Source organism: Haemaphysalis longicornis, unplaced genomic scaffold, assembly GCF_048455015.1.
Source record: "Haemaphysalis longicornis isolate Haplotype H1 unplaced genomic scaffold, Haemaphysalis longicornis Haplotype H1 scaffold_6, whole genome shotgun sequence".
Taxonomy (NCBI): domain Eukaryota; kingdom Metazoa; phylum Arthropoda; class Arachnida; order Ixodida; family Ixodidae; genus Haemaphysalis; species Haemaphysalis longicornis.
Genome location: NW_027526407.1, coordinates 69,617,310 through 69,634,229, shown reverse-complemented (window position 1 = coordinate 69,634,229; position 16,920 = coordinate 69,617,310). Strand labels below are relative to the sequence as shown.

The 16,920-nt window shown below is 48.8% G+C and overlaps 1 protein-coding gene and 1 pseudogene across 2 annotated transcripts; one reads left to right on the top strand and one right to left on the bottom strand.

Moving 5' to 3' along the window:
- Positions 1 to 3,729: 3,729 nt before the first annotated feature.
- Positions 3,730 to 5,031, bottom strand: LOC144142884 (ATP-dependent (S)-NAD(P)H-hydrate dehydratase pseudogene; annotated as a pseudogene).
- Positions 5,032 to 5,036: 5 nt separating this feature from the next.
- On the top strand, positions 5,037 to 16,042 carry LOC144142883 (rho GTPase-activating protein 20-like). 2 transcript variants are annotated; one of them, XM_077674709.1, is made up of 4 exons: positions 5,037 to 5,665; positions 11,296 to 11,507; positions 11,657 to 11,816; positions 14,479 to 16,042. In XM_077674709.1, the coding sequence occupies exons 2-4, from the start codon at positions 11,313 to 11,315 to the stop codon at positions 15,228 to 15,230; spliced, it is 1,107 nt and encodes a 368-aa protein (XP_077530835.1). In that variant the 5' UTR covers positions 5,037 to 5,665; positions 11,296 to 11,312; the 3' UTR covers positions 15,231 to 16,042. The 2 variants fall into 2 exon arrangements, with proteins under 2 accessions (XP_077530835.1, XP_077530837.1); XM_077674711.1 differs by lacking the exon at positions 5,037 to 5,665 and adding an exon at positions 5,683 to 6,060.
- The last annotated feature ends 878 nt before the right edge of the window (positions 16,043 to 16,920 follow it).

The window sequence follows — 16,920 nt, the reverse complement described above, 5'->3', positions numbered from 1 at the left end:
GCGGTAGGATACCCCCTCACGTGTAATTACTTGCGATAAACAAAAAAAAAAAAAAAAAAAAAAAGCTCGCACTAGTGCGGACTTGAAGGCAGTTGAAAGACTTGAGCGCAATTCCTGCATGGCCATCACTAATGTTTAAGACCACGATTGCAGCCCATTTGCTTCTTCTTCGCTGCCGCAACGACCTTTACTCCACCACTTGATCACGTTACTCCATCGGATCCATCAGAGGGGCTAAAGCCGGTGGTGGGACCAAGCAAGTGTTGCGGTGTTGCCGCGATTACGGCGAACGCTGGAGCTTTATTTTTTTTTTTTTTCTGGGGGGCAATTTGTCCAATTATCCTAAAAGGGTATGCCTGGCTTGACAAATGTACGCTGGGGACGCTGGGCGGTCGCCGCGAGTCACGCACACACGAGCGCTAGGCATTTTCTTGGTCTTTCTAACTGCCGGGCGGTCGCCGCTAAGTCCGCGCGCTCGGCAATTTTTTGGTATTTTTAACTGCGGACACGAAAAATTACGATTTGCTAAACAGAGTCGCCATTAAAAAAATTGGGTCACAGGTTGGCAGCGCAACTCCATCGCACCAGAGAAATTATTGTTATCATTACCCAGACAACACAAACACATCCTGAGCACTTCCCGAGGACGTTCTGTTGAGGACATAATGATGTCCTCAGTACGTCCTCTTTTGATACTCAATTGGTACTAAAAAGGTCCTATTGTCCGGCCTCGGGACATCCTCAGAACATCCTCAAAAGGATGTTTGCACCTTTTGAGGACATTGTGTGTTGTCTGGGTAATGTTGGGGAAGGAGGGTAACAGTACTGGGAGCATCTACACTCTCTTGTCTACCCCCGTGGTACTGGCATTTTTAGTTTAGCGTCCGAATGGAGAAAGAAAGAGAAGAGAGAGGGAGTGGAATGTAGTGACTCGTCTTTACTGAGGATAAGATATGGAGTAAGGGGAAATAGAGCGGGTTCGTCTTATACACATACAAAGATATATATAGCTACCGTGCCGCAATTTGCATGTTGGCAGTGCCCCTAATATCACGTAATCAGGCTGCAACTTATGCCCACTCCTAGAGAGAAAGCGAGGAAAAGAAGTATGGTGGAGAAAGTAGGAGGCGGAGAACAACATAGCGCTGAACAAGGCAGAATGAAGGTTGGGGGGGGGGGGGGGCAAGTAAGGGTTAGGTGATTACTGCAGACACTGAGCAGCCTTCCAGCCTCCCCGATGTCGTGATTTTCTGGGGGCCATGTTCTGGTGAGGCCTACTGGAAGTCGTCGCCACAGTGCAACAGCGTGAGGAAGCCGGAACCGTGTTTCTCCGTTCGGGTCAGAAGGGGCTGAAGGCGCTTGGTACGGTGGCTGAGGCGTGGTGCACCTAGTAGTATCTGGTGGCCTGGCCAACCAGCAGGCCTCACCAGAACATTCCCCCCCCCCGAAAACCACGCCATCGGGAAATCTCGAAGGCCGTGCTCAGCGCCTGCGGTAGCCACTTAACCCTTACTCAGCCCGCCCCCTCACACCCCCTACTTGGATCTTCATTCTGTCGTGTTCACCGCTATGTCCTTCTCCACCTCCTGCTCCCCCCACCATCCTTTCTCTCGCTTTCTTCCTCCCTTCTTCCCCCTCCCCACTCTCCTTCCTCTTGTGTGCACTTTAATTGGGTCCCAGGTTGGGTACGCAAGCCTCATTGGTGCGGGCAACTCTGCCTTTTGTGGCCCTGAATGCCTGGCTGTACCTACCCTGAGTGCGAATAAAAGTATTAGTATGACACGGGGTTGTGCTGGGATGACAGGACCAAGCCTATCGCTCTAAACTGCTTGTGCTAGGCCGCTTGTCAAACGAAACTGTCGGTGGGGTGAAGAGTGCAAGTATCCGTGGAGTGAGGGTTGATACGTTATCATTGAATTCTGGGTAGGGGGTGAGAAATTGCAATAACGGATGAATTTTGGACAGTACCAAATGTTAGCATAAAACGAGATAAATTTTAGAAATGTCACCGCATATACTCTGGAGATGACTTAGTAATGCCAGCTCTCCTGGGTTACTATAGTTGCATTAAACTGCACGTAATGGAGCACCCAAGATTAACAAGATAAAAAAAATAATGGAAGCACTAAAATATGCAGCACCAAAGAATTAGGGCACCTTAGTTCAAGAAAAACACTGCAAAAATAAATTTTTAAGTTTATATTCATTTTACATGTGTAAAGACGTAAAAATTAAACCAAGAACGAACGAGGACTACTGGGACAAGTGCTTGTCCCTGTCGCGGTACTTCATCTAAAGTTTTCTTTGCACTTTACACATCTACAATGGAATACAAACTTCCCCCAAAGAAACTTTTATGAAAAATTGATGGGTGACCATTCCAGCAAGCAAGTGGTGCAAATCTGGTTGCGACAAATTGGTGTCAACAACCTAAATCCTCTTTACCCTGCCCTCCCCCACTTCTATTTTCTAACAGCGAAGATTTTATTGAATCTTCCTCTGAACTTAGCGTTCAGTGCCACTTGCTCGCTTAGAGTATGTTGCATCGTGACATGATCACCCAGAACATCAGGAGTGAGGATTGAGAAGGGAGCACTGCATGTTGCTCTAACTGTGCTTTAAAGTTATAAAATACAGCATCTGAAAGAAGACACACAGAACACCATGGCAACACAAATGCAGGAATTGCGCTTGTGTTGTAATTTTGAGCATTTTGCATCTCTTTCGCTACCTGAACTGTACTGTGCCCTCACTGTACCTCTGTAGCTTGTATTCACTGGTGAGGCACACATGCAAGCAACCATGTGAGTTCGCCGCCGCTAGTTATGTCAGGCCCTGTGGGATGGCGGTACTTGTCCGTGCTTAGCACATGATTTATGTTGGACGTCCCAAACTCTCCTCCAACGAACGCAAGTAATGCCTCAAGTACAATGTGAGTGCGATTAATAACATCTCTCTTGACACCGCCGTTGAGAATCGGGTTGAAACGGAGCAGACGATGCACACTTTTTTTTTTTTGCTTCGGCATGCGGGCACAGTGGCCCTAGCAGTGCCATGTCCGTGGCCGTTTCCAATGTTGCCAAGCAAAGAAATTGACAGCTAAACTTTTCAACGTATACCACCTATACCCTTTAAGCGTAGTTGACCGAACACCAAAATAAACCTGCTTACACATGCAGAAGATCTACGGGTGCCTACATATCTCTTTGCAGGTTGGCCGTATGTCTCACCATAACCTGTTCAGTATTCATGAAACCTTTCTCTCTCCTGCCTACTACAGGCTTTCAACCACCTATAACACCTGCGTCCAGATAACAAAACTCAACAATTTCACAAAATATTTCATAGTGTCTCTGCTTCATGGGATTAAAGCGCATTCCAATTGCTGAGGTAGGGAAAACCAAGACAACAGCTGCACTAATGCATGAATAGGAGTAAACGAAAAGAGCAAAATAGCTGTGCCTATATCCGTATCAACATTTGAGCCTATGCCAGTACATTTCCCGCATTGGCGGGCTTACCCTTACCTCACACACAACCACCCAGAAACCACCTGCACCTTGATTTAATAGCACTTGTGTGTCATGGAACCAAAGTGCCAATGAGAAATAAACAACTTGGACGAGTTGTGCAATCATTTTGGTGGTTTTATGTGCTGAAGATACACCTGGAATTTAGCTAAGGGCTTTGAATTATACCTTGTGGAGATCTTTAAGTTGTGCTGAAGTACTGGCACCTAAGTTTTATACAATTCCCCCAATAGTACTCGTGAACAATCAAGATCATCCACCAAACCGACAGTTTCGTCGCACATATATATTTATTTGGAAATAAACTGTACTCTGAAACGACCTTAAAATTTCCTTAAGACCCACCCACCAGCAACAACCCCAGACGACCACTTCTCAAGTCTGTCAGTCGACAGGGAACAACGACGAGAACGCCGTGCGCACCTCCGCCAACAAGTCCGTGGTGAGCGTGCTACGGGCCATCTTCCGGAATGCCAGCCGGCTGCAACGGCGCGTCAACATGGCGGCCCCCAGAGCGGCCAGGGGAACCGGCGGGATCTGAGCGGCGACGTCTCCAGAAGGCCTGTCGGCAGAGCAACTCCAATGCAGCAAGGTGGCCGCCGCGCCACTCAGTACATCCCCTTGACCGCCGCATCTCCTCGGACTACCCTGCTCGCGACACAGCTGGACCGTGCTACCGTCAGAAATAACGTCTTCAGGTCCCTTGGCCAGAACAGTGACGTTGCCGAGGGCGCGGGCCAGCTGCCCCACCGTATCAGCCCGGTCCGTCGACGCCGACCTGGAGCCCAGCACGGCGACGCTCAGCCTCTCCAACTCGGCAGCGTTCGGTGTAAGAGCCCTAGTGTAGCCCCGGACCAACTCCGGGTTTTGAGCGACGAAGTAAAGCGCGTCTGCGTCGAAGACTAGCGGTAGCGAGAGCATCCGTGCTTTAGCGACCACGGGCTCCAGGACTGCGCGAGCGCTGTCAGCGCGGCCCAGTCCTGGACCAACGACGAGCGCATGTAGTCGCGGTAACAGCTCGCAGACGCGCTTTACGGCGGCGTCGGGTCCACCGGTGTCGGGGAACGGCATCACCATGAGCTCGGGGCTGTACGACTTGATGGCGGGTGCGGCGCAAGCCGGGCACAGGACGTAGGCGAGGTCGGCGCCCGTGCGGAGAGCGGCCATGCCGGCGAAGAAGGGCGCACCGGTGAAGTCGGCCGAACCGCCCAGGATTCCGATGCGGCCGGACTGACCCTTGTGGTGCTTGCCGTCGAGCGGTGGGATGACGGCGCACACCATTCGTTGCTCGGGGCTCACGCTTTCGGGAACTGCTTCCATGGCGGTTATAGATCCGGTCAACACCTCTCACGGCATTTGTGGAGCAGCGGCGTCAGGCAAATCACGTGCTTGATCAGGGCGATCAGAGCACAGCACGACGGGTGCTAGCACGGTGTTCTATTTCCAGCGGAAACGCGCCGGTCACGGCTCGAACTCGGGTTTCCCGACGCGGGTTTTCTTTGCACACCGCGGCAACCGCCAAACGATAATGTGGCGCTCCAGTCGCTAACCCTAGAACCAGTAACCATAAAATTTTGTTTGTGCACACACGCATACACAAATTTACGTACTATCTTTGTTGCCGGTACAGCTTTAAAAATGCACACAGTTACGCAACTCTTTCTCCTAATTAAATTGGGAGCAAAGCCGGTGGAACATGAAGGATGGTAAAAGCTTCCTTGGGTGGGCTCAAGTTCGGCAACGCCTGCCAGAAAACAGTTCCTTTTGGATATTTTTTTCCCAAGCGTAGTGAATGGATCCAGAACAAAACTCACTACCTTCTGTACAAGCAATTTTCAACCGCAGTGTTCCGCAAAATCCCGCCCCCGTCTTCTGCTCATCTTCCACGCTGGGCGGATCAACTGGCAACACAAAGTGTCACGTGACACGCCAATGGCTGCTCGCTTTGCTCGCTTCATATCGTTGTCAGCGTCAAAGTCGCGATAACGGTTTTCGCATTGTGAAATTCTCACGTCCGGCGCGGTGGCCGGACGGCTGCTGTAGCACGCGACGACTGCATGAGCGCAAAACTGTATTCGCCGATGCGCGCATTAGCCAAAATGCACAGGGACTGTCAACCCGGTTGAGGAAGGCAGGTGAGTTCGCCGTTAAAAAACCACGCATGCAAGCTTTGTGCTCCCACAACAATCGCTGCGGAATTTATAAACATTGCTTCGGGGTGCTCATGATTAGACGAACGGAACAACTTCACTGGCTCCCGTATTGTTCCACAAACACTCGACGCACTGTCTTTTGCGTACGGATACAGCTGCGTCGGCCTATTTCCGTCACTCCAGTTTGGCAAGCTTGGTGCGTTTTAGAGTCACCTCGTATCTGTACGTTTCCGGGTTAGATAGCTTTGAAATGCGATATCAAAGGCGACTTCAGCGAGCACCGCTATCGGTCGGACTGCGCTGAAGTTGGGGGAACAACACAAGCCATGTGCGGATGCTTCCGCCGATGTGCTGACCTGCTTGGGATAAGCCCTCACGTATGTGCGGTTCGCGTTTAGTGATTTAATTAAAATTTAATTTGTGTTTCTGCCTTTGTGGGGTACTTGTTAAGCTGTATAGTGGTTGAGGCTGGCGGTGTGGCGTTTTAAAGGAGCCCTTGTCAACGCTAGGTGTTCGTGACAGCCGTTCGTCACGGTCCAGTAAGTGTCAACTACGGAGGTTGTCTGATGTACAGAAATGCAGCTCACGCCAGCATAGCGATCGGTTTGAACTGTGGGGTGGCTGGAGCTAATAGTTAACAGCAGTGTAAGCGATCCAACGCCCCTTGTGTCACTTATGACTGCGTTGACCCATTTCGGTCCGACAATTGCGTTTGTGTAGCGCGTTGCGCTAGCTACCGAAGGCCGTCTTGCGACAAAGCGTTTGAATTGGTACTGCGGTAGACAATGTATGCGACGCAAACCCAATCTAAACCGATCAAACACTCAATCATTTGTTTGCGGAACAAAGAATGTTAGTTGTACGCATTGCAGCTGCAAAAGATTGGCTCATCCTTGAAAAAAAGCCAGGTGTGGGAAGAAATGAGTGTCAAAAACGACTGTATTGTAAAAAGCTGCCACTCAAACGCACCTTTTGATTAATTGTAACGAGCCTTTTGTTTGTGAGCTTGGTATTGTATTAAGCTAGTGCTGAAGTTCAGAAATATTTTTTTGTGCACGGAATTTTTCGTTTAGGGAACAAAGCCTGGAAACGCCTGTCTCTGTTGACCTATTTTTACGTCTGCATGTTCCATATTGTTTAGTGCACCTTGTTAAATTGTTGAATGGAATCAATGGTTTGAAGGAAGCCTGTCTCATCAGGATGGTTCATAATAGAAGCATAAAAGAAATGCGATATAAAAGCAGAGAGTAAAGGCACTAAATAAAATGTTTTACTGAAATGAAGACGTTTAACTCTTTGCGACATGGTGTGTACCATTGTGCACGCGACTTTTAAGAGCATTTTTGTGAGTTACAATCGTCGTCGTCCCCACTTGAACCACTCGGCCAGCATTCACATTTCCTGCTTTGAGGCGGGAAATACAAATGCTGGCTGAGCGGTTCGAGTGGGGTTCAAGGACACCTACTTGACACGCCGAATTCTCGGTGCGTCGAGTAGGTGCTCTTGGTGTTACCTTTTTTTGTCTAGTTAGAACGTTTGTTAAGGCAAGACTGAAGCTGTTACCTTAATATATAAGGGCTTCAGATCACAGTAATGTGTGTGTTTTCTATTGTATCAGTGGTTAGGAAACGGTGGTCACGTTTACGATAGCGTATTTACAACTAGGATACGACATAATTTATTGACTGCTTATGTGATCGAGTTGTTCATGGTTTTTGAGTGAAATTTTGGTTATCAAAAACATACACAGGCAAGGCAGTTACAGCTTTTTGTGGCGGCTGCATCCTAATGCGTGTTGCAAAGGGTTAAGCTCTGGCATTGGAGACGTTCTGTGTGGGAGCCAAAATGTCTTTTATCTTGCCAAATATTTTTGCCAGTGCTTTATTTCTTTTCACTACTAAATTCTTGAAGCATGATACCAAGAACTTCAGTAAAACACATTGTTTGGCAAGTTGGAACATTGGGTTTAAAAAAATTAAGAGTGGAAAAAGAAAAACGGTGACTAAGACAGCACTTGTCATGTCGCCTTCTTTTTTGTTGATGAAGACTACAGACGACTGAAATAAAAAGATAGTAACTAGAATTCATGCTTAGAATTTTAAAGTTTGGAGAATACCATATATAGAATGTTTAAGAACGGCGTATACGAAGTTGATACTCTTTGGAAAATGTATTGCTTGTTTAGAATCAACATTTTTCAATAAGTGTTTATTCTTATGTGTAGTTTTCCTTCAACAGCGCGGTTAGAAAAATACATGATAACTTGCAAACCCGTGGAAGCTTCTTTTCACTAATTTGCATTGATATAAATTGACATTGCGGAATAAGTCATTGTGGAATCAGGGTGTAGACGAGCATTACGTAAGAATACTTGAGGATATCTGCAATGATTCCACAGCTACCATCATCCTCCATAAGGAGAGCAGTAAAATACCTATAAGGAAGGGCGTCATACGAGGAGACAATCTCACCAATCTTGTTCACAGCATGTTTACAAGACGTATTGAGAATATTGGATTGGGAATGGGTGGGTGTAAGGGTTAATGAACCTCAGTAACCTCAGATGAAGTAACTCGGGGGACGAATTTCAAAGCATGCTTTCCCCTCTGGACATACAGAGTAGAACCGTGGGCCTGAAAATTAGTATGCAGAAAACCAAAGTAATGATCAATAACCTCGGGACAGCCCAGCGGTTTGAGATAGGTGGCGAGGCAGTGGAAGTGGTTAGCGATTATATCTACTTAGGCCAAGTTGTGACTTAGGCCAAGTTGTGACCCCGGATCCCAAGCCTGAGGCAGAGATAATTAGAAGGATAAGAATGGAGTGGAGTGCATACGGCAGGCATTCTCAGGTAACGAATGGAAGCCTACCATTGTCCCTGAAGAAGAAAGTGTATGACAGCTGCGTCTTGCCGGTACTCATCTACGGGGCAGAACCATGGGGGCTTACTAAGAGGGTTCAACTTAAATTGAGAACGACCCAGCGCGCAATGGAGCAGAAGATGATAGGTGTAACATTAAGGGACAAGAAGAGAGCGGAGTGGGTCAGGACATATTAGTGATTAAGAAGAAGAAATTGGTGTGGGCAGGCAGGCCATGTAATGCGAAGGCAACATAACCGTTGGTCATTACGGGTAACAGAGTAACAGGGTAACACGCTTTCCCTAGAGAAGGAAACGTTGGCAGGGGGTGGCAGAAAGTTAGATGGGCAGATGAGATGAAGAAATTTGCAGGGATAAACATAACCCTGCCACGTAAGGTACTGGCTGGGCTGGAAAAATAGTTTATGCAATGGGTACAATCTGTACTTAACATAAACATAAATACCTGATGTGTTCACTTTGTCCGAAAGTAAACACGTGGGTATAGGTTAAGAACGGCAATTGCTCATGTAGTGTATCACTCCGCCAAAGCGACGGACCCGGATGTCAATGTGCATGCCCCAGTGTTTGTCCGACCGCAAATGATGCTTTATTCACTGAGAAATTAATCAATTTAGGTTAAAATTTTGATTCTCCCACCACATCGTGTGTTTTGGGGGCATGAGCAATGAAGTCATAAGTGCGCATATTCAAACGAAATTCCAATGCGTCATTCGGCTCTGCAGCCTTGCTTGCCATCAGACCTCCCAGATGGCGCTACCATACGCATCCACGGACCGTTTTCCGCTGTTGCTTTGTTTTTAACCATATTTGCACCTGGCTTGTTTTCTTACCATAGAAAGTAATCGCTTCGTGAAACATGGGGTATCCTCGACAAACAGGGTCACGTAAGACAGTGTCGCTTACGCCAATCGGCCAGTGTCGTGTCAGACAACTCCAAAGCGGTGGACTGCTGTGCAGCTAAAACAAGCGTAGTGTGCCCAGTACCAACAGCAGTGCGCATAGGTACTTCTATGTTTACGTGTATTTTCGTAACTTTCATTGTTTACCGCACCATTCTTACTGCTGTAAAATGAATATGCATTACATTTAAGTGCAAATAGCTTGTTCGGCAAGCTTATAAGCCGTGCCTAATTTGCATTTGGTTTTGCCGGCTTCAGCCAATCGCAGAGCTGGGCACATATGGCATCATAGGTTCTGTTGTGGGAAATGGGCTAGTGGGTCGCATGGCCATTCCCTGTTTTCCTCCTTATATAGCTTATTTGAGCGAAGCGTGCGTTAAAAAGTGGTGACAGTATGGTTCTAACGAGGGAATCTTTTGAATGAGCCCTACTTGTGTTTTGTCTGCATGGCCCCTTTAAAATGAGATTGCGCCTAATGCGGGATATCGTCTTCTTTTCACACCTTGTTTTTTGTTGTCGCTGCAGTAGTTTACATGCAGATAATGTGCGAGAAATCATGGAAACGACTTGTGTCATGTCCAAAAGACCCACAGTAGTGCTATCTTTACGACGCTTGGAGGAACACCAAACCTGCTACAGTGATGAAGCCCAGGGGCACCTTCTGTTATCATTGTTGAGTTGTCCCCAAGTATGGAGGGGAATCTGTATCGTTGCAAATGCGTGCTGTCCTGGGTGCCGTCATAGCAGCTTGCAGCATTCCTTTCTTACTTGGCTTGGCTAGTCACACGGCTTCTTCTTACTGATGAAGCCAAAAACCAACAAAACAGGGTAACTTTTCTTTCTTGTAAGTCTTGTGTGACATATTGTGCTTTTTTACTGCCAGACAACTTTTCAGCCTGGCCAACTGCACTGAAATTTCAGCTCGACCAAATTTATTTTTAATGCGAAGTAACTTTACCCCCAAATCAGCTGGGACACAAGTGGTAGCCCCGTGAAACGCCTCGTTAATCAGTCAGAAGCGTTTAAAAAAGCTCCGCCGCAGACCATGCTGCACCTGTTGGCGGATTGTGCAAACATCCATGACGCACCTGTGACGTTCCAGCTGACGGGGGCTTCTTCTCTGCATGCAGCTGGAGAACCGGTCGTGAGCACGAGGTCGCGGGTTCGATTCCCGGCCGCGGCGGCCGCTTTTCAGATGGAGGCGAAAAGCAAAAACGCCCGTGTGTACGAGATTTCGGCGCACGTTAAAGATCCCCAGGTGGTCAAAATTAATCCGGAGCCCTCCACTATGGCGCGCCTCATCGCCTGCGTTGCGTCGGCGCGTTAAACCCCCACAATCAATCAATGGAGAACTGGTCGAGCTCTGCGCGCACGCTTCACCCGTTTGCTGCCCCGTGCGCGCGTAGAGCTTGCGTGCAGACTTTTCTCCCGAGCTGGCGATTGTCCGGCCGCTCGCTGGACGGCTGCAACGTCACTACAATGGCCGCGCTCTCCTCGCTTTCGGTTTCAAAATCGCCGATTTTTGCTGGCCGCTTGCCGCGTCCACGCGCGTCTTTCAGCTGTGATATTTTGCATGTTGCTTTCTTTTAAGCAGACTAAACGAAAATAGGGCTTTCAAGAGGTCGAAATTTTGAGTGCAGTTGGCCTTTAAGATCCATTGCAACGAAAGTGCAACGGTACTAATGGCATTCTCGCTGAGGCCAGGCTCGCTTACGCACTAGTGCCAGATTTCCCTATGGTATATATCAGTATGAAATGCAATGTTTCTGCTCGCACACAGTGGTTTCTTGTCGAAATGCGACAAAGAGTGTGCCCGACCACGAGCGCAGGCTAGGTAGCCACCAGGATGTCGACGTGGGCGCGCCGGGTGCACCGGGGGGCCACAAGCCTTGGTCAGGCGGTGTCCTCGTGCGGGGGCGGCCAGGCGGGGCCCTCCTCCCGGCTGGAGCGAGTCAAGTTCGGGGTGCCCCTGGAGCAGCTCTGCAAGGACAGTGGCGACCTGCCCGCACCCCTGCTTGTGCTCATGCTGTGCCTCAACAAGGTACCGCTGCTCTGGTCTTGCCAGCACATGCACTTCCTTCGCATGAAAGCACCCCTGCATTGCTCGTTTGAAACGTGAAACGTACTTACGCCTACACTGACTCTGCCCCGGTGTTGCCCTTGCCCTACCCCGGTGTCGCCCCCGCCCAGGAGGCACCCCGCAAGAAGGACGTGTTCCGGGCGCCGGGCCACCAGGGGAATGCGCGCAAGCTGGCGCACTTCCTGCACCAGGGCAGGCTGGTGAACCTGGACAACTTCTCCGTGCACACCATGGCCTCTGTCCTCAAGCGCTTCCTCCGGAAGCTGCCCGGTGCGCTTTGCTTTCTCTCTTTCCACTGTCTGGCGTCTGTGCTGGAGAGTTCAGTTAACAAATTTCAAATTCTCGAATTTTGGAGGCTTAATGGGGGTGCACCTACACCTGGGATGGGATTAGGGTTGTTCATTTTCGGGTGTTGTAGTTTTTTAAAGTCGGGTGCTATTTTTCGAATTGATAATCAGGGTTTCTCCCCTTTGCTGTAAAAATCTGCGAACAAAACATGAAAAAGAAGCCACGCAACTATCAGCTATCGGCACTTGCCTTAGTCAGGCAGTCCAGTTCTTTCTTGGTGAGTGTAATTGAAGCCACACTGACACATGGCTCTCCCACAGCACTCAATCGCGACTGCCTCGATAATTCGTCGAGTAAGTGTGGTCCACCAAGTTGCTCAAACTTTCTTGTGTCTGCTGTCTAGTACGTGGCAGCAGTGTGTGCTGGCTGATTGCTAGAGTCCTGGCTCAGCTGTGCTTGGATGGAGTGTGAGCTGGATGTTTGGTGGCTGGCTGCCAGCTCTGGTGCCTTGTGTTGGCATCTGGAAACCCATTACAAGAGGCTTAGTTCAACCTTCTGCAATCCAAAGATGCATTGCCGTTGAAAATGCACTAAAGGCATACCGTATAAATCAAACTTTTGAAAGCCTGAAACGTGTTGTTAATCAGGATGCAATGACGTATGCGCAAAGCTGAGGTCCATCAACAAGCACAAGGTCTGTGAATCCTGCACAGTCCTGGAAATATTCCTTTTCCTGCCCTTCGGAGCTGGATAGAGATCTATGACAGTCCCTTGCGGCTTTTAGCTACCTCCTTAACTCTGATATTTTGGTTGCAACTTGCATCATCGAGAAGTACTATGAACAGGTTAATGTCGCACAGCACTATACAAGAATAGCGACCCTTTAACTGTACTTTGTTGTTTTTGATTAACTTTATCCTTCATCTGAGCAGTGCTGATAAAATTTGCTGCAGAGTTGATCTCGCCACGAACCCATTGACCCGCTGCGGTGGCTCAGTGGTTTAAGGCGTTATGCTGCTAAGCCCGAGGACGGGGGTTTGATTCCAGGCCACGGCAGCCGCTTTTCTGATGGAGGGGAAAAGCAAAAACGCCCGTGTGTTCGAGATTTCGGCGCACGTAAAGGTCTTCAGGTGGTCAAAATTAATCCGGAGAAGCCTTCTAGTACGGCACGCCTCGTCGCCAGTGTCATGTTGGCGTGTTAAACCTCACTTCCAACGTCATGGTCATAACCGCGTTAATGATGCAGTTAGGCATAGTGGCCATCTGATTGTTTTTAATTGCTGCCATCTTTTGACACACTTTACGTTCCTTTCGATTAAACTCGCATAAGGTTGGGTACTTTCAGATCTTGTCGACGTGCTCTCCAGCAGGATTAATTGTGCTGATAATCCAAGAAACAATGCAGAAACTTGGTTTGCAATGCAGCACGATGCGAAAGCAACAAGCAGGATTGGCACTAGGCAATGGTTCACTCGTTACAGCACCGCGTGATGGGGCACGTGATTCAGGCAGTATGTAGGGGCACGTAAGCATGCTTTTGTGTATTTTTCTTTGGTGAGTGAGCCTATTGTAGAATGCATGTAAGAGGGCATAGCCAAATCTACCCATTTAATTAAGGAGTTACTGCAGACGACGGCCAGTGCTGCTGCCTTGAAATACATAAATTAAAATGACACTGACCTCCGCGGACTTTCGCGATTTTCTTACATTGCCGCGAGTAAGTTCGACACATTTTTAGGTGGCACCTGGTTACAATTTTCACTTGAGTTTTTCCACTGAAAAACCTGATGTCCAAAGATGATAGTTCAACTGAAAACAGAAAAGGGAATATTTTCAACAGAATGGTTATCTCTACCCTTGTCTCCCTAGTGTGTAAGTCCTTCGTTCCCCTTTAAGGTTTTATGTCACCAGAATTATATGACTGTTCCTAAACTATGTGTGAATTTGCCGATGATATGCCGAGGTTGAGTGTGTCCGAAGTGATGGACGAAAAACCACGTGTTAAGCCCAGTCACCTGGCACGTCATTGGCAAATACCGTATTTGCACGATTTGCAAAAATTCAAAAATATAATTTTCCACCGATTCTACCCCAAAAATGCGTAAAAACATGATACCACGTTAAGCCACTTACAGGTGCCGTCTAAAGTAAATGGAACAAGGATTTGTGAATAGTATCACAGAATATTTGTCTTACTGGATTTATGACAGCCATTACCGGTTTACAGGAAGCTTTTTCTATTAGGGAAGACTCCTTTAAATACACACCAATGCAGCCAGGTAGTTTCCGGAAGAAGAAATTCCTGTAAATTTGCGAGACCGTGTACCAATTCCTTTTGATGGTACCTGTACCTGGTAGAAGACATCTTATTTTAAAAGTTATTTTATTTGCACCAAAATTTACTCACGTGATGTTGGCAGATTGTTCTGGATTGCATTGAGTTAGATTTCGGTGTGAGGCCAACTTTGCTTTTGAGTCCGATTATAACGCATCGAAATTTTAAACCCATATTTAGCAAAAAAAAAAAAAAAAGGTGTGTGTCACAATCGTGCAAATGCGGTACACCCCAGTGGGCTGTGATTCGCGACACTACACATGCTCTCAGAGCAAGAAAAAAAAACGTGGAGTTGACGGTTGTGTGCAGGCGGAGTGTTTGGCCCGGAGCTGGAGGGCGAGCTCCTCACAGTCCTGGACCAGCCGGGCGGCCTGGAAGAGCGACGCGAGCGGGTCCAGCAGCTTCTGGAGCGGCTTCCGCTGGCCGCGCAGCGGCTGCTTGTGCTGCTGTTCGGCACGTTCCGCCTCGTCGCCTCAGACCTCGGCCGCACGGGCATGACGGCCGAGGCGCTCGGCGTCAGTGTGGCGCCGTCCTTCTTCCGCTCGTGCACGGGCAAGGTCGCGCGCATGGAGGATGTGGCGCGGTTCCGCGCCGCCAGCCGCGCCACCCGCTTCCTCATCGACAACTTCGGCGTGAGCAACCTGTTCGGAAGGCACAACTACGAGTACTACGCGCGCCTCACGGGACGCGTGCTCCGGGTTGAGGAGGACTGGATCTTCGCCTTTCGCTATCCACCGGACTCGCTCGTCCCGCGAAAGACGTCGCTCGAGGCGGAGCGCTCGTGGCTCCAAGCTGAAGCCCAGCGCTGGGGACTCCACCAGTCAGCGCCGGCGCTGGCGGAGCTTCGCGCCGACGACGACGGCGACAGCTCCGCGGCGGCCTGCCCGCTAGAGCGCCAGCAAGCGCAGAGGCTGCGGACGCGCTCGGAGTGGTTCCTTGGCGACAAGGAGAACGGTCCGCCGCCACACCACCACCCCGCGGCGGTCGTCTCGGAGCAGGACTGCACCGAACTGGACGTCCGCACGTTCCACGTGACCCTGACATACCAGCCGCGCATCTGACGACGCGAGTCGGCGCGGCGGCGCCGCGCGGAAGACCCGGAGGACTCTGACCGCGCGGCCGGCGGTCACCTTGCTCAAGCGAGCACGTCTTTCTAGCAGACTTTTTTTTTTCGATGACTGTTAAAGCTGGTCGAGCGTTGCCAGTGGTGTTAATTACTCAAAAACATTGTTGGGTCGACGTCGACGTTTTGGCAAGCGGACTTTGCCACCAGGGTGCGTTGGCGTCGGCCAGAAACTTCTTTGTTCGTTGTCGTTTTCAGGTTGTTCCGGAGAGCCTCGTTTTCGCTCTCTCTCTTTTCTCGTCGTGTTGTGAGCCACAATGGCGAGTGTCGCATGTTGTTGGCCGGAAGGCCGTCGAGGTACCAACGCGCTTTTCTCCTCCAATTTTATATATTCCCGTGCTGAAGAAGTCACAGCCCCATTCATGCCGTTCTACCTTGTACCAAAGTCGGCGTTCGATGTGTTGTGTTCCTAAGTACCTCCTCTGCGGAGGGAAAGCAAGACTCTGCCGCATTCGCGGAACATTGTTGTACATTAATTTATTTCTTTCCCCCCAATGTTGTTCATTTTTTCCACCGTCGATGTTCATCTATCGTGCGGAGCCTCTGGCACCCTCACCGTAGTAGAGAGTCTGTTTTACGAGTCCCGTTTCTTACTTCTTTTTTTTTGCCCTTTGTACTTGTGAGCACTTAGTTTGCACTGCGAGCATGAGACTTGCACAGCCCTTTTTTATTTTTTTTGGAGGCATTTCCAGAAGGGATGCAAGGCCTTCCCTTTTTTTTTGCATCCCAAATAAATTTTTTTATACAAAAGTGTTGTTGGTTGGAATTTATTGCCCACTACCGTAATTGCACGATTATAACACGCACCCTTTTTTGCTAAAATGAGCCATCATATTTGTGCGCGCATTAGAATCTGGCTCAAAGACAAAATCGGATTCAAAGAGGCCAGCAGCATTGGGATGGACACGAACTCCTCCCAAAATGCAATTGTAAATGTGCGCGGTGGAATCAGCGTGAAGTAATTTTTTTCAAATTTTCCTACGTTAACCCACCCGCGGGTTACAATCGAGGGCGTGTTAGAATCGTGCAAATACGGTATGTGTCCTATGTGTGGGAGTTGATGCAGCGCTGGTAATATTTTAAATATCGCACTGCTCCGCAAACAAAATTATCACAATTCACCTTCTGTAGAGTACGTGCAACCTTTAGTTAGGCACTCAATGTTGGCAGCAAAAGGCAGAGCTATCAAGATACAAATTCGTACTAAGGTGTAGTTTGGCTGAAGTTCACAGTTCACTGGGGCGTGACTTAAAACAAGAGTTCAGGACAAAATGTATAGCGCAGTGCTGACTGCAGTTACTTTTAGTAGAACCTTGCGGTGTAACTGTGAAGCACTTACACGTAGTCATTGAGGACATATGCATATACAAGAGGTGCTTTGTGTCTATTCAAAGTGGTGTCATGAAAGGCCATGTGCAAAGCAGACTTGCTACCTTGAATGAAGCACCTGTTGAGTTTTAGTTACCAGTTTTAAAGTTTTGGCGGCTCACAGGTTAAGGTCTTAAAGGTGAGTAGAAACGCACGCGGGCTGATACCAAGACAGCCCAGTGTTGTTCTATCACATATTTTGCCATGAAACCTCTGACTGAAGTATCGTTGCAACTGCATATTTTGATGGCAGCCTTCCA